Genomic DNA, 18,615 nt, shown 5'->3' on the forward strand with positions numbered 1-18,615 from the left:
AAAAAGGAAAAAATTGTAATTATTATTCATTATATCATGAATAGTGAATAATATATACATTTTTTTTAAGCAGTAGTAGTAGTGAAATAATATAATATTAATTAAGGGGTTCCGGGTCACTAGCTGGCCTCTATAAATTAACGGGAAAAAGAGGCTATATCCCATCCATGCATGCAAAAAGTATACCTTACCTTAGCTTTATATATATATCTCTCTCTCTCTCTCTCTCTCTCTCTCTCTCTCTCTCTCTCTCTCTCTCTCTCTCTCTAAATTCTAAAAATGGGTACTACTGTACCAAGTGATGATTCTCTTTCTTCCCAATGTTTTACACCCAACATTTGTTATACTACTACTAATAATAATGATAATATTAATGCTGATGAAATTCCTACCATTGACTACTCTGTTCTCTTCTCCAGCGATCCTAATATACAAGCCAAAGCCCTAGATTACCTTTCTACTGCCTGCCACAACTATGGTTTCTTTTACGTACGTATATTATATGCATTACCTTCTTTAATAATTTTCATTATTATTCTCATTTAATTATTTTCATCATTATATATGCAATTATGATATATTTGTGATATTATGTGGTGGAACGTCATAACTAGTACACCCATATATATATAATAAACATATATATATATATATATGAAATGTATAAATATAGATACATGCATATATATATATAAATTTATAGGTGATCAATTTAACATAGACATATAATTTCATTTGAGAAATTGCATGTAACATATATACTTTTGAATTAAAGATATTATATATGTTGGATTAAAAATCATTTCTGGGCACATATGAATAATGTATATGCTATTATAAAGTGTGATATAAAATTAAGTGACTAATTATGTTATGGGTATCAAAAGGGTATTAAAGTGTCATGGAATTAATGTGTAGATACCATAAGTTAATTTATAATTTGTTGAGGGGCCAAATTATAAATACCCAAGAGTTATTCTAAGATGACTCTATTTATAGGTAGTGGTCCCCAAGAAACACTAGGGTTTCTGTATTCTCTCCTTCCCCATCAGAGAAAATACTCTAGAAAATAGTGTATTCTTGGAAGATCAAAACCTTCTCTGCAATCTCCAACAATGGCTTCAGCTTCCGCTAATATTTTATCATCTTCTTCTTTAATTTAGCAAAGGCTTTATAGATTTATGATTTAGGGTTTTCTATATTAAAGCACTTTTAGGAATATATTTGGATCTGTGATTTATATATTTCTTAAGTGTTTTATAAACCCTAACAAGTGGTACCAGAGCCACCTTTGTTGAATTAATTGAAGATTTGATGATTTTATTTATGAAATTTGGAGATTTTAAAAATTAGGGTTCTTATTTTCTCTGCTGCCGTAATTTTTTGTGAATACAATTATATATATATATTGCTATAAGATTATCACAATTCAGTATAATTATTTGTTTTGTTTTTCTTTACTGTACGAGTAAAGGAGATAAATTATATATATATAATTGTCGATGGATTCAAAGATGCCAATTTTTTTTTATCACATCGCGTGGCATGGCTTCAATTCGTACTGTACAAGTTAACAGTATAAGTTTTGAGATTTTAATTGATTCGTACAGTATATATGTAATGGGCTTGTTTTTTTTTTTTATTTTTCTTTATTTTAATGAAATGTGGTGTCTAAGATTTTTTGAATACAATTCAAGCTTTTCATTTATGGATTTTTATATATATTGGTGATTTCTTTTTTGTTTTGATGTACTGCTGTATTGTTTTATCGATAAACAAAATGGCACTACTATTATGATATAAGATTTTAGGCATATTTATATATATATATATGTCACGCCACGTAGTGTTAGTTTTATTTAATATTTTAGTTTTTTATTTGAATTAATAATTAAAATAGTATAATTATTTGAACGATTTGTTTTATAAAAATAAAATATGTGTCAGTATATTTAGTAAGTAAAATATAGTTGTGTTATAATAATGTATGTTATTAATAGTAAAATGTACATTAATCTTCTAATTGAAAAAAGTTCTATTATCTCATTTCATATCTAATAATAGCTACACAACTATATATTTATAGACTTTCACATTCTTTGCAAATTACTAATAAACACTAATAATATTTTCATATTCTAATATTTTTCAACCTTCTCCTCTTGGTGGTAAAATTAAAAATAAAACTAAAAATAAGCACAAACATATAAGGTAAATACTAATTACAACCCATTTTATCTTTTTTTTTTATTGTTTTTTTAAGCCCAAGCCCAAAAATCTCTAAGCCAACACAATCAATCTTCTTTTATATTATCTTTTCTAAATATTTTATATATATTTTTCTTTTTTAAAAAATAAATAAAAAAATTATTAATATTCTCCCAAGATAGGTTTGTTAGAGAGATATGTGGATAAGATGATTTTTTTAATTTAAAAAGAGATTATTAATATTTAAAAGATTGTTTATTTAAAAGATTGTTTAATTTTTTGGGTTTAATTATTGGGTTTATTTTTTAACGGGAGATCAAACCTAATCGTTAAATTTAACAGAATATTCTTTTATTTTTAAGTATATTCTGTTAAACCAAGAATGTTAAACCAAGAAATGCCGTTAGATAGGCACTTTTAATATATAAAGATATATATATATATATATATTATTTCTGTGCTATATATATATATGTTACAGTATAGTTTGGTAAATATGTATTTTGGTGCAAACAATTTAATTCAAATTTTGGTGTTGGTTTAGGACTAATATTTTGAATAAATTAATTAAAACAATACGTCGCCAAAGTGACCTCTTTTGTGTAGATTAATTTATTTAAATATTAGGTTGGTTGTGTGTTTGTAATTGATGCTTATATTGACTAGCCCAAAAGTAAGTGAATATTTTGCTAGATTTCAAACATACCTGTGGCGATAAATGTGTGACAATTATAAGGTATTTTGTGTGAGCAATATGTTAGTCCAAAGATTAATCTATTGTTTGACACAGTTTTATTGTCAATATTTGATTGCTACACCAAGAGTGCCGCTTACAGTTAATATTATTGTCCAAAGACTTGATATTAATGTGTGTTTGGTATCTTGAGATGGGATTAACCAAATTTGAATTTATTGTTTAATTATGCATATTAATGTGAGCTTGTTTTATTTGTTCTATATTCAGCTAGTTCATCTTCTGCTGCTTCAATATCTGCTAACATTAATTCTATTCCTATGCTTAATGGGACCAATTTCAAGGATTGGAAAAGGAACCTACTTATAGTTCTGGGATGTATGGATTTGGACCATGCACTAAGGAATGAACAACCTGCACCTCTCACTAAGGAAAGTTCCCATGATGATAAAAGGGAATTTGAGAGGTGGGATCGTTCAAATCGCATGAGTCTAATGATTATGAAACACAGCATTCCAGAAGCCTTTTGGGCACGTAATCCGAAGGGGTTACTATGGCTAAGAATTTCCTTGAACAAATTGAGGAACGTTTTGCTAAAAACGATAAGGTTGAAATGACAACACTTCTTGATTCTTTAATGAACATGAAGTATAAGGGTCAAGGAAATGTAAGGGAGTACATTATGGAAATGCATCATATTGTCTCAAGATTAAGGACACTTAAGATTGAGCTTTCAGATGATGTACTTGTACTCATGGTTTTGTTAACGCTTCCTCCACAGTTTAACCAATTTAAAATTAGTTACAACTGTCAAAAGGAGAAATGGACTCTCAACGAGCTTATTTCCCATTGTGTGCAAGAGGAAGAAAGGTTGAAAAAGGACAAAACCGAAAGTGCTCATTTGGCCACTACTCCTAAGGATAAGGGCAAGAAAAGGAAATTTGAGAATGAAGCTGCTAAGGGTCCAGTTCAAAAGAAACAACAACAGGATTCTAAGGGTTGTTTCTTTTGTGACCAACCTGGACATGTGAAGAAAGATTGTGCCAAATATCACGCATGGCGTGTAAAGAAAGGTATTAATCTTGCTTTGGTCTGTTCTGAGGTTAATTTAGTTTCAGTACCTAGAAACACTTGGTGGATAGATTCTGGTGCTACTACTCACATAAGTGTTTCTATGCAGGGTTGCCTGAGCTACCGAAAGCCAAGTGATGGTGAAAGATACATCTTTGTGGGCGATGGTCAATCGGTGGAAGTGGAAGCAATTGGGCATTTCAGATTGTTATTAGGAACTGGTTCTTATTTGGATTTGAAAGACACTTTTGTTGTGCCGTCTTTTAGGCGGAATTTAGTTTCTGTTTCTTTGTTGGACAAATTTGGATATTGTTGTTCATTTGGAAACAATCAGTTTACTTTGTCTTTAAATTCAAATATTATTGGAACTGGTTATTTGAATACTTATGACAATCTTTATTTGTTAGAAACAATTGCATCCTATAATGAAACCTTGCATGTGGAATCACGAGGTACTAAACGCAAATTAAATAAAGAAAATTTAGCGTCATTATGGCATAAACGCTTAGGTCATATCTCAAGAGGTAGAATTGAGCGTCTTGTGTCTGATGACATTTTAGAGTCTCTTGACTTCACAGATTTCAATGTCTGTGTAGATTGTATCAAGGGAAAACAGACCAAAACTAAGAGATTAGGTGCCAATAGAGCTTCAGAAGTCTTAGAATTGATTCACACAGATATTTGTGGGCCATTCCCTACGGCATCTTGGAATGGTCAACAATATTTTATATCATTCATAGACGATTACTCACGTTATGGGTACCTATATCTCATTCATGAAAAATCTCAGTCTGTGGACGTGTTCAAAGCTTACAAAGCTGAAGTTGAGAATCAACTCAACAAAAGGATTAAGAACGTCAAATCTGATCGTGGTGGTGAGTACTACGGTAGATATGATGGCTCAGGTGAACAACGTCCAGGACCATTTGCTAAATTCCTAGAGGAATGTGGTATTGTCCCACAGTACACCATGCCAGGATCACCTAGCATGAATGGTGTTGCTGAGAGACGAAATAGGACTCTTAAGGATATGGTAAGGAGCATGATCGCTCATTCTACCTTACCTGAGTCCCTCTGGGGAGAAGCATTAAAGACAACAACTTACATTCTGAATAGAGTACCAAGTAAAGCAGTTGCAAAAACACCTTATGAGCTTTGGACAGGTCGAAAGCCTAGTCTAAAGCATTTCCACATTTGGGGATGTCCAGCTGAGGCAAGGCCTTATAGGCCACATGAAAATAAATTGGACTCCAAAACAGTTAGCAACTACTTTATTGGTTATTCTGAGCGATCTAGGGGCTATAAGTTTTATGATCCCACTGTTAGAAATATATTTGAGACGGGAACTGCAACATTTTTTGAGGATGTTGAATTTGGGGGGAGAAATAAGGTTAGAGACATTGTTTTTGAGGAGGAATTGAATTCAAACTCAGTTCCCACTATCATTTTAGACAATGTTCAGGCTTCCACACCTGTCATTGATCAAGAAATGAATTCGGAACCTCAACAAACAATGTTGAACAACTCCCAAATCAAAATGAGGCTATTGTTCCAGAAGAACAAATTCAACACCCTCAAGAACAAGAGCCATTAAGGAGGTCCACAAGAGAGAGAAGAAATGCTATTTCAGATGATTATTTTGTATTTCTTCAAGAACATGAGGATGAAATTGGAATGATGGAAGATGATCCAATCAACTTGCATCAGGCCATGAAAAGTTCTAACTCTCAAAAGTGGATTGATGCCATGGATGAAGAGAATAAGTCTATGCAAGACAATAAAGTTTGGGAAGTTGTCCCATTACCAGAAGGTGTAAAACCAATTGGTTGTAAGTGGATACTTAAAACCAAGAAGGATGAATATGGTAATGTGGTGAGATTTAAGGCACGTCTTGTAGCAAAAGGCTATACTCAGAAACAAGGCATTGATTATACAGAGACTTTCTCTCCGGTTTCATCGAAAGACTCTTTTAGGATAATATTGGCACTTGTTGCTCATTTTGACCTTGAGTTACATCAGATGGATGTTAAAACAGCGTTTCTCCATGGCGACATTGATGAGACAATTTATATGGAGCAACCAGAAAACTTTGTGGTTGGTGACCCAAAGAATATGGTTTGCAAATTAAAGAAATCCATCTATGGACTCAAGCAAGCTTCTCGTCAATGGTATCACAAGTTTCATCAAGTAATTATCTCATTTGGTTTTGAGATGAATATTATTGATGATTGTGTATATCACAAGTTCAGTGGGAGTAAATACATATTTCTGGTTCTATATGTCGATGACATATTGCTTGCCACTAATGATATAGGCTTATTGCACGAAACCAAGAGATTTTTATCTAAGCAATTTGAGATGAAAGATCTTGGTGACGCCTCTTTTGTATTAGGAATTCAAATACGTCGAGATTGTTCTCGGGGTATTCTTGGATTATCACAAAAGAGCTATATCGATAAAGTACTCAAAAGATTTGGCATGCAAGATTGTAGACCAGGTGATACCCCTGTTGCTAAAGGAGACAAATTCAGTCTTAGACAATGCCCTAAAAGCAGCCTTGAAATTCAGGAAATGAAAAAGATTCCCTATGCATCAGTTGTAGGGAGTCTAATGTATCTTCAGGTATGTACGCGTCCAGATATTTCGTACATTGTTGGGATGTTAGGCAGATATTTAAGCAATCCTGGTATGGACCATTGGATAGCAGCCAAGAGGGTTATGAGGTATCTTCAGAGAACAAAAGATTACATGCTCACATACAGGAAATCAGATCATTTGGAGGTCGTAGGGTATTCTGATTCTGATTTCGCTGGATGCCAAGATAGCAGAAGGTCTACATCAGGCTACATTTTCTTGTTAGCTGGAGGAGCTATATCCTGGAAAAGTGTCAAACAGACACTTGTAGCTTCTTCCACTATGGCAGCTGAATTCGTAGCGTGTTATGAGGCATCAAATCAGGGAATATGGCTGAGAAACTTTGTCACTAGGCTGCGTATTTTGGAGAATGTTGAAAGACCACTTAAGATATTCTGTGACAACAAATCAGCAGTGCTGTATTCCAATAACAATAGGAGCTCATCCAAGTCAAAGCATATTGACATAAAGTTCCTAGTTGTGAAAGAAAGAGTGCAGAGTGGACAGATTTCCATAGAGCATATTGGGACAAACTCCATGATAGCGGATCCGCTCACAAAAGGATTACCACCCAAGGTCTTTCATGAGCACACTGCTCATATGGGTGTAGTATTACTTGAGGATATCATGATTTAGTGGGAGTTTGTATTCTCTTTGCTTTATGTTTGTTTAAGACATTTATGTATTTGGTTATTTTCTGATCAGAAATAAAGTTTTCAGTTTATTCACTCTGTTTTGTTATGTTTAAGTTTGACCTCACTTTGGTTTAAGGAGGACCAGTTGGAAATAGGCATGTTCGGTTCACATTGCATGTAATTTCCATGCTACACATCCATGATTGATCTATGTCATTTGGCTATATTTGTATATGTGACCATTGATGGGTGTAGTCATGATTGATATGACGAAAATCGCTTTGATCCTATATGGGTATAGTTGATGGACGAGATTGTTGTGAATACCTTTACATAATAGCAAATTTTGAGCTCATAAGGTTATACATTTATCAGGTAACATATGTTGCCCAAGTAGGAGATTGTTGGATTAAAAATCCTTTGTGGGCACATATGTATAATGTATATGCTATTATAAAGTGTGATGCAAAATTAAGTGACCAATTATGTTATGGGTATCAAAAGGGTATTAAAGTGTCATGGAATTAATGTGTAGATACCATAAGTTAATTTATAATTTGTTGAGGGGCCAAATTATAAATACCCAAGAGTTATTCTAAGATGACTCTATAAATAGGTAGTGGTCCCCAAGAAACACTAGGGTTTCTGTATTCTCTCCTTCCCCATCAGAGAAAATACTCTAGAAAATAGTGTATTCTTGGAAGATCAAAACCTTCTCTGCAATCTCCAACAATGGCTTCAGGTTAGTGCTTCCGCTCATATTTTATCATCTTCTTCTTTAATTTAGCAAAGGCTTTATAGATTTATGATTTAGGGTTTTCTATATTAAAGCACTTTTAGGAATATGTTTGGATCTGTGATTTATATATTTCTTAAGTGTTTTATAAACCCTAACAATATATACGCTATATATATGTATATGATTTAGCTATAAATATAAAATACTGGTCAGCTTTTTATATTCTAAAACTACCATGTGTTTGTGTTTGTCGTAGCGCAGTAATTAATAACATTATTCCTATATGTAGTTGAGTAAATATTATTTTGAACTCTTATTTTGTAAAAGTTATTAATTTAATTTTTTATTTTGTTAAATCATGACAAAATAGACGATCCTGTATATTTTAAAATAGTACAAATTCATGAAATGATTTTTTGTCAAAATAAAATTTAATAATAATCTAATCTAAAAGTATTATGACAAAACTGTTTATATTTTTTGTGTTAGGAATTGTCTTCAAGTTGGTTATATTAAAAATAATTGTCAAAAATTAAGCTCAAGGTCCTATTTTTACCATTTTGAATAATATAGGGTCTATTTTGTCATTTAACAAAATAGAGGGTCTAATCGGTAACTTTTACAAAACTTAGGGTCCAAAATAGTCACTACAAAAAATCCTTCTTTTAGTCACAAAAAAATTTGTGACTAAATGTGAAAAAATTGTGACTAATTATGAATTGTTATTCCTATGTTGTGACTATATAAAAGATCTGTGGCTAAAGGTATTAGTCACAAAAATTACAATTTGTTGTGACTAAATGTATTTTTAGTCACAATATTTGTTGTGACTAAAACTAAATTAGTGAGAACTTGTAACTAAATACTATATTTTAATTGCAAGTAACATTTTATTGTGACTAAAAGTCGCATTTAGTCACAAAAAAATTATATTGTCACTAAAAGTAGCAGTTTTTTGTAGTGAGTATTTACCTTATATAATTTTCATCAAATTTATTGTTTAGAGGGAAAATACCATTTTGGACCTTGTGTTTCGCAAATGTTAAATTAGACCATCTGTTTTGTTAAATGACAAAATAAACCCTATATTTTCCAAAATAGTACAAATAGGACCGTGAATTAATTTTTTGTCAAAATAAAATTTAATAATAATCCGATCTAAAAATCTTATGAAAAAACTGTTTATATTTTTTGTATCTGTTCGTGTTAGGAATTGTCTTCAAGTTGGTTATATATAAAAGAAAAAGTTGTCAAAAATTAAGCTTAAGGTCTTTTTTTATCATTTTTGAAAATATAGGGTCAATTTTGTCATTTAACAAAACAGAGGGTCCAATCGGTAACTTTTACAAAACACAAAGTCCAAAATGGTATTTACCCTTGTTTAGATGCATATTTCGATATGCATTCTATATAAAATGTGGTTATGTAACAAAATTCTTGGTTAACTTTGTTTTTTGATTTCCTATGTTAACTTTAACAGAATATTCTATTACTTAACATAATATTCTTTATTAATTTTATAATATTATTATATATATTTAAAAATAAAATTATATAGATATTTTATATAAAAAAAATTTAATTATAAATATTTTATATTAGTTTTCTGGTCATATTTAGTGTGCTTATATTATTTTTTTTTTCTTTCTTTTCGATCAATATATAAGTGGAGTAAAACCTAATTAATGATTTTTATGATTTTATCAATCGATAAATTTCACATGATTTTTAAGGCATATGATCTTAAAATATAATTTATATAAATTACTTTCTAATATCGAAATTGAAAGTATTTTAAGTCAAACTTGATATATCATAATGATACAAAGTGATAATTATTGATAGGAGCTATATATACACTAATTAATGTTGCTGCAATTTTAAAAAAAAATCTCAAAAATTATAATCTCAAATCTCATTTTAAAAATAATAATTATGATACGTATAATTATGATTTTCCAAATCCAATTACTAATTGGATTGGATCGGATGAGGAAAAAAAAGTTGGATTGGATCGGATGCCCACCCCTAACTATACATATATAGTAATACTCTTCATGTACTTTTATTGATAATTTTTTTAGTTATCACAACATTAATTTTTTGTAGTTAAATGTAATTTTTAGTCATAATAAAAAATTACTTACGATTAATTAAAACATAGTATTTTGATAAGTTACCACTATTTTATTTTTAGTCACAACAAGTATTGTGACTAAAAACACATTTAGTAACAAAAAATTAGAATTTTTTTTATTAATACCTTAACTACGAATTTTTTAATCAAAACATATAAATAAAAATTTTATAATTAGTCATAACTTTTTCACTTTTAATCACTAGATTTATTGTAACTAAAAGTAAAAAAAATTATAGTACTAGTTGGTAACATGCATGCAATAATACTTGTTTGCTTAGAGCTGCTATTCCCTTGCTTTCAAAAAAAAAAAAGTTACTATTACCTAATCATTAATTTAAATAATAATATTAAAAATTAAATCTAATACAATTAATTATATTTTTAAATATATAAAATTTAATCTAATTTTAAATTTATATATAAAAAAAATATCTAACTCATTTTATTAAATAATAAAATAAGTAAACAATTTAGATATTTTAAGCAATGTAACTAATAAATTTCTTATACTTAAAATTTAATTAATTAATTAATTAAATTCACATTTAATTCAAATTTAAATTAAGATTTATATAAAAAAAAACTAATTATCTAATTTTATTGATACTTTTAAATAATTATCTAAGTTTTATTTTAATAAATAAATTAAATTTAGATATTTAAAACTATCATTTTTTTCAAAAAAGAAAAAAAAATATTAATTCATTTAATGAGTTAACGGTGTTAGTTTTATTTGTTAACTCTAAAAAAAAAAAAAATTTAAAAGAAAATGTTAAACCAATTATTGTTGTTAGATACACATTTAATATAAAAGACTAGTATATTGTTACGTGCGATGCACGTATGCTATGTTTTATATTAAGTATTATATTATGAGTTCGGAAGGAAATAAATGAATCAAAAATAAATAATATTTAATTTAGAGAGATTTGAATAATAAATTTAAATTAAACTTTTATGTCCAGTATAAGGGAGTTTAAATTAAACTACAAATGTTAGTAAAAACATATTGGAAACAATAATAATAAGGTTATAATATATGTTGCATTTGTTCCAGTTCAAATATTACAAAATTAAGAATAACTAACACTTGAAGGAACATTCTCACTACCAAGGAAAAATCTTAGATATGGAGTCAAAAACAGAGCAAAATCAAAATTAATGTGTACAAGTATTCTTAAGAAGCTACCACTGTCAGCCTACCAGAAGTCATGAATTTTAACAATGCTAACTGAAATCTCATCTGCTCATTATAAAGCTACCGTCACTCAAAATAGCACAACAAAAGTAACAAAGAAGTATTAAAGGTGTAATTTTTACCAAAAGCAATGAGAATTAACAACTGATGATTGCATTTCGTTCCTCGAACACCCCTATTGTCAGAGCACATTGTCCTATATAAGGAGCGATCTTCTCTTCATCCTATTTTATTAATTATTATTTCAAATAAAAAAATTATATATATTTAGTGGTATTTTCTCTAGCTTATTATACCTTTATATACAATATTATATTTAGCTACTTTTGATTTTTTAAAAAATGTAAATAATTATAATATATTTATTTAACTATGTTAATCATGTTTCCTTGATAATTATATATATTATTTATTTAATATACACAGAAATATATATTTGAGTTTTTTTTTTTACTTATAATTAATTAATTTTGTTGTTTTGTTCTTTGTTTCATGAGGAGGGTTCTTAATTTTTTTACGTAGTTCTTTTACAAAATTATCATCATTCAAGCCGTGTAAAAAAATTTTAAAAATTGAAGGATTTGTTAGAGAGATATGTGGGTAAGATATTTTTTTTTAATTTTAAAAAAGATTGTTTAATTTTTTTGTTTAATTATTGGGTTTATTTATTTGTTAACGTTTAACGTTAACAGTCTGTTAAGTTAATCGTGTAAGCCAAAATAAAAAAAGAATCGTTAAACCAAGAATCGTTAAATCAAGAATTGCCGTTAGATAGGCACTTTTAATATATAAAGATATATATAAATCCTGTCTTTTAATATTTTTCCTCTTATTTTATTTTAATTTTTTTTATCAAACGATATGAGAATTAGCTAGGCGACTGATTATTCAGCTCGTTTTTTTCAATCCTAATCATGGTCGTGTCGTCCCGATTGAATTGCATGCTATTATTTTAGTTAATTTACATTTATAAAATTTCATGATTTATTAAAAAATATATATATGTAATAACTTAAATATAATTATATTTTTTATCAAAAATAAAAACTTAAATATAACTATATGGAAAATTTCACAAGATTATTTTATTCTTTTTTATATAATTTAGAGTTTTGAAATTAGTCTTCAAATATATATGTAACTTATTGGGCATGCATAGACATATGAAAAGAGAAACAAGCACATATTACAATAAAGTATTTCAATTCTAATAATGGTATTTTATTCGATTTAAATTTTTAAAAATACAATTATATTGTGATGTTGTTTTAATTAATATATTTTATTGATTTGCATGGGCAGCTGGTAAATCATGGTGTTCCTGAATATGTTTTCAAAAGTGTTTTCAAAGCAATATCAGATTACTTTGATCCAACGATGATAGAGGATCGTATGAAATACCAAAAGAAGAGTTCCACTGATATGATCCGATGGGAGTTGCGCTCATCGGCAGCTGAGAACCGAGAATATCTCAAGATGGTTACGCATCCCAACTATCATTCTCCTTCTAACCAAACCACTTTCAGTGAGACTATGGAAGATTATTACAGAAGAATGAGAGAAGTGGTACATGGTCTTGGAAAAGCTATATCGAAAACTTTGGGAATGGAAGAATCATTCATAGAAAAAGCATTTAAGTTGGAGTCAGGGTTTGATGTGTCTGCCATGAACCTTTACCCACCAAACTTCAAATCTAAAGGTTCAATAGGCGTGCCTGATCATACTGATCCAGGATTTTTCGTCTCCTTAATCCAAGACATCAATGGAGGCCTCCAAATTCTATCCCATCAAGGAAAATGGATCGACGTAAACTATATGCCTTCCAATGCTATTTTGATCAATACTGGAGATCATCTTGAGGTATTTATTATTACAATACACATGTTTTAATTTATTATTCTATATATAAATATTGTTAATTAATTTGTTCAGATTCTGAGTAATGGAAAGTACAAGAGTCATGTTCATAGAGTTGTGGTAGACAACAACAATGTGAAGAGGGTATCTGTGGCCACACTTCACGGACCATCGTTGGATGCGTTTGTGAAGCCGATGCCTGAGTTCCTGGATGATGCTCTCCCACCCAACTATGATGGAACCACATATAAGCACTACTTAGAAGCCAATGGTCAACACCTAATTGACGTTCAGTCTAATATTCAACAATTTCGCCACAATTAATTTATGATAATAAACAATTAGCCATATGAATTTGAGAGATAGAAAGGATATCGAAGGGTGATGTTTTGTGTAGCTGTTATGTTTACTAAAGTGTGGAATAATAGATTGTTATAAGATTGTCAAAGGTGAAATGAGGGTCATCCCAATTGAAATAAGTCCCACCAATCACATGTACATGGTTTGGAGTGGCTTGGGATAAGCACTCTTATCAAAGTTAATGTACTATTTTGTTGATTTGATTTGTTACCAATAATCAAATTTGTGTTTTAACTGTGCTATTGTTGAGAAATGATAAAAGAAACTAATAATGGTATTTGATACTTTTTTTTAACACGTTATCGTTTTTGGTGCAATCAATACTACAAAAAAAAAGGAGCCCTATCTCGACGGGCACGCAAATAGGTCTGAATTTTTCTAAAAAAATTATGAGTGTAGCAATCTTGGCAGGCATTGTATGTTCTGTCGTTATTGATATTTTTTAAACTTAAAATTTTACCAATCTTGGTGGGTCAATATAGGCTCACAATTGGTCCCTTAAAATTCCTCATTGGGTTGTGTTATTAATAACGACAGGCCAATATAGACCCGTTGAGATTGGTCACTTAAAATTTCTCATTGGACCGTGTTTTACTAATAACAGTGGGCCAATATAGGCCAACTAAGATTGGTCACTAAATTTTGCCAGCCCGCCTATATATTTCTTTCTCTCTTTTTCTCTTCCCCCCTTTCTTCTTCTTCCCCAATTCATTTTCTAAAACCAGCCCTCCTCCGAAAATGGCAGCCATTTGGTTTGAAATTTCTTCAAGCAAAAATTAATATATACTATTGATTAATTTTTTTTTTAATATTTTTATCCTAATAGTTTTTAATTTATTTTAGTTTAAAAAGTTAGTAAAATAATGAAATGTTAGCTTGTATTTAGATGTTTTAGGTAGTTGGTACTGGAGGAAGATTGTAGCTCTAAAAGGCTTGCTATTGAATCTAGTTGATCCTACAACCTTTACTCTAAAGAAATACAATGTTGCAGATGGCTACAAATGGCTATGGCCCACGGTTTCGAGAGTCAAAGGGAGTAAAGAAGTTTGGAATCGCTTGAATACCCCCAAGCACAGCTTTGTCTTCTGGCTTGCCATTCAAAACAGATTAAAGACCAGAGATAGGCTGCTCAGATTTCAGATCACAACAGATCCTTCATGTTTGCTTTGCTCGGGGAATGCTGAAACTTGTGAGCACTTGTTTTTTCACTGCCCTTTCTCTAATGAATGCTTACAACAAATCAAGAATTGGCTGGGTTGGAAGACACCAGCAACATCTTTAATGGACCTCGTGCGTGTTATAGAGAAAAGACCATACTCTGCCTTCCGAAAGCAGGTATTTGCTGCTGCTTGTGCTGCCCTTTTGTATCAAATATGGAGGAATAGGAATGCTCGACTATGGCAGCAGAAGCAAGAAGACCCGAAGACCATTGTACAGTTGATTAAACATACATGTAAGATTAGAATACAAAGTATATGGCCTAGAAAAGTGTCTATAGGTGATACAACTTGGTATAGTGAGTTGTAATAGTTGTAATCTTTGTAATCAGTTTGGGGTAAATACTATCAGACCTTGTTTTATAAAAGGTGCTGATTAGGATGTAAATGTTATTTGGAGTGATGAAAAACACTGCTGATTTCCCCCCCAAAAAAAGAAAGCTATTGAGAGATGAATTTAATTTTGCGGAAGTATTGGTGGTTAGGTAATGTCAAAAAGAAGAGATTTCTGGCTCTAAAAGCCTGGGATCAGATCTGTCAACCCAAGTCGTCTGGGTGTTTGGGCTTAAGAAGATTCGAGGATATGAACTGTTGTCCTCAAAAGTGAGTGTTTTAATATTTATACTCGCAACTGCACGAATCGTTTGGGAATGTAATGTTCATGTAAGTGCAAGGTCGAACCCATGGGAGTTGACTAACATCAAAAGAAACTATTTCAAACAAAATAAGAATATTCTACCCTAGCTCCAAATATTTGATGTGATTTTGGTTTTGCAAAATAAAATAAAAGACAAGTAACTAAAATACTTAAGATTAAAGATGAGTGAGTATGGAAATGATTTTCAAATAAGATGTGTAAAATAAGATTATTAAGATATTAGAATCCACAAAATGCAAGTTCAATAATATTTATAAGTGTATTGATTCCCAACTTTTCGATATAGTTGAAATAAATCACACTATATTTTTCAAAATATATTTTCCATTTAATTACAAGTTATTTTAAAAAATGATAGGATTTTTCTTCACTTATAAAATGTATAATTTCTAAGCATTAAATGTGTTACAATTTAATGGAACTACACAAAATCAAAGAAACTATGTTTAGGCAAAATATGACACTTATGTTCTAAGAATTAGATGTAAACAATTTAATGGAAGACATTTAATCAAAGAATATCATATTTTTGCATAATGAAGAACCAAGTGTAACATGCTCTAACAATCAAAAATACATGATATTGAAGATGAAAAAGACATATTTTTGATAGAAAAATCCATGAACGTTTTAGCACAAATGGGAAATCAACATACAAAAATAAACACTATCTAGTTACATTTTGCTTCATCATCATCTTAATAATCTTGAAAAAAGATTAGAAGTTCATAACTAGATAAAAATTACAAAAGATAAACATACTTTACATGCTCTTCAAAATGTAAAAATGGTAGAAAGAAAATGGTAAAAAAGAAGAGTGTGGAATGGAGAAGTGTTTTGGGTTGAAGAGGTGTTTAAGGGGGTGAAGAGATGTTTAGGGGAGGTGAAGAGATGTGTTTTTATATGGTCTTCCAACACCATATTTATAGGCAAAATTGGGAGATTAAATTAATCAAAATAAAATAAATAAATTGATTAATTTAATTAGTGTTGGGAAGAGAATGGATAAATAGAGTATGTGTAAGAGTATTGAAAAAAATAAATGTTTGTTTGGATGGAAAAATAGTGAAAAGGATAGGGTAAAAATAAATTAGGAATGTTTATTTAGGTGAAATAAATTGGGAAGAGTATGTAGGTATTTATGTGTAAATTGTGGGAGAAAAATATAGATTTTTGGATTTTCCAAATAATTTTTTTGGCTGAGAGAAAATTCAATTTGTTTTCTTCTTTTTCCTCTTTGCAGGCGGACACGTGGCAGACGCTGAATGGGAGAGGAGCTGACGGGTGGACGGGTGGCGGGCGCTGATTAGCTGAAGATGCTGATGGGGCGCTTGCGTGGCAGAAGGAGAAGAGGGGACCATCTCTGCATAGGTCCCACGCGTGCAGGCTGAGAGAAAAAGAAAGGGAGCTCACGCTCCTGCTGTCGGATTTGAGCACCACCCGCGGATGGGAGCCCTTCGATCAGTCAACGAACGGTCCAGACGGGGTCAAAGAGCTGACCAAGAGTGGGATTTGCTTGAGGCCAGATCAGATTTTCTTTTGAAAATTCCACTTTTTTTTTTTGAGAAAAGGGTAAAGTTTTATTCAACTTAAAATAAGATCATCCCTTACAATTGAAAGCAAATTTGATGGAGCAGAGAACTCATCAAACATACAATCTGACATAAAACAGGATTGCCTTGCAAGACAATGAGCAGCCCTATTTGCAGATCATTTAACAAAAGAAATAAAAACATTTTGTAATTCAGATAATAAAAGACGACAGTCTTGAACAATCAACCCAAACTGAGATGGCATTTGAACTGATCCATTTATAGCCTGAACAGTGACCAACGAATCAGTTTCAATTTCCACATCAGCTACATTCATTCTCTTGATGCAACTTAAGACTTCTTTCATACCCACCACCTCAGCAATCTCAGGAGAAACCGCACCCAGTTTACTCCCACAACCCGCATGAATGAGTCTCCCAGCCGAGTCTCTAACTATGAAGCCAAAGCCAAACCGAGTCTCACGTTCAAAGATTGCCCCGTCGACGTTGATCTTGAACTTAGTTAAAAGTGGTTTTGTCCAATGCTCCTTACCATTCCCAATATTAACATTGAGTAATGGAGATAATCCATTTGATTGAGCATTTTGCCAATTGCCAAGATTAGTTCTAGCCGACCGAAGAACCTCCAAAACAGTGGTTGACTTATTACTCCAAAGCTGATCGTTACGGGCTGTCCAAATACGCCACAGGAGCATCGCAGCCTCCTCAGCCACGCCTTTGCTGCCATGCACCAGCAAGTTACAAAACCAGTCCAAAAAACCTTCCTCCCCGATACCAGCAGCTGAAGCCGATGATAGGTTCCAACACGAAAGGGCGAAAGAGCAGCTGAAGAGAACATGGGAGATCGTTTCTGGTTCAAGATTGCACATGGGACAAGTTAAATCGACATGGACATGCTTAGATGAAAGCTGAATTTTTGTTAGGAGGCAACCCGAGATGACACGCCAAAGCATATGTTGAACTTTGGCTGGAACATTCAGTTGCCAAATTTTTTTTCAGCAGCTTTCTACCTCAGTAGTCGGCCAATCCCCATTAGAACATTGCAGCAACTTATACGCACTCCGAACCGTGTATATACCAGATGTTTCTTTTGACCAAGACCAACAATCCTCTTCACTAGAATCACCCAATTGAATAGAAAGAATTAACGCACTGTCATGAGGAGTAAAAATATCATTGATTACTTCAACATCCCAAGCTCGTTGATCAATTTGCAGCAAGCTATCCACCATACGACCAACAAGGCTCGGGTGGAAAGTAGTGACAAATTTGTTATCCGAAGTAGGGAGCCAAGGATCAAATGGACCTTATAACACCTTTCTGAATCAAATCTTTAGCCTCCAAAACACTACGCCAAATGAAACTAGGATTCGACCCCAACTCAGCTGTTAGAAAGTTACCCTTAGGAAAGTATCTTGCCTTATACACCCTTGCCACTAGCGAGTTACTATCAGTAAGCAACCGCCACCCTTGCTTCCCCAAGAATGCCAAATTATAATCTCTTAGATTCCTAAAGCCCAAACCGCCAGCATCCTTATGGCGACAAAGCTTTCGCCAACTCACCCAACTAACACCTTTAGATGAATTCTTAGACTGAGATTTCCACCAAAACTTAGCCATTAACCCTTCAAGGTTAGAGCAAATTTCCTTAG

At 31.5% G+C, this 18,615-nt stretch overlaps 3 protein-coding genes across 3 annotated transcripts; 2 read left to right on the plus strand and 1 right to left on the minus strand.

Annotated features, from left to right (window-relative positions):
* Positions 1–238: 238 nt before the first annotated feature.
* LOC115701551 (2-oxoglutarate-dependent dioxygenase 19-like) lies at positions 239–13,770 on the plus strand. The gene is made up of 3 exons (XM_030629367.2): positions 239–489; positions 12,622–13,179; positions 13,252–13,770. Exons 1-3 carry the CDS (start codon positions 280–282, stop codon positions 13,498–13,500), a joined length of 1,017 nt encoding a protein of 338 aa, XP_030485227.1. The 5' UTR covers positions 239–279; the 3' UTR covers positions 13,501–13,770.
* Positions 13,771–14,274: 504 nt separating this feature from the next.
* On the plus strand, positions 14,275–16,717 carry LOC115699839 (uncharacterized). The gene is made up of 3 exons (XM_030627383.1): positions 14,275–14,288; positions 14,412–14,967; positions 16,655–16,717. The coding sequence occupies exons 1-3, from the start codon at positions 14,275–14,277 to the stop codon at positions 16,715–16,717; spliced, it is 633 nt and encodes a 210-aa protein (XP_030483243.1).
* Positions 16,718–17,121: 404 nt separating this feature from the next.
* Positions 17,122–18,195, minus strand: LOC115699840 (uncharacterized). The gene is made up of 2 exons (XM_030627385.2): positions 18,042–18,195; positions 17,122–17,930 (listed from the first exon to the last, which is right to left on the minus strand). Exons 1-2 carry the CDS (start codon positions 18,193–18,195, stop codon positions 17,122–17,124), a joined length of 963 nt encoding a protein of 320 aa, XP_030483245.2.
* Between the last annotated feature and the right edge of the window lie 420 nt (positions 18,196–18,615).

This window comes from Cannabis sativa, chromosome 8, assembly GCF_029168945.1.
Source record: "Cannabis sativa cultivar Pink pepper isolate KNU-18-1 chromosome 8, ASM2916894v1, whole genome shotgun sequence".
Taxonomy (NCBI): domain Eukaryota; kingdom Viridiplantae; phylum Streptophyta; class Magnoliopsida; order Rosales; family Cannabaceae; genus Cannabis; species Cannabis sativa.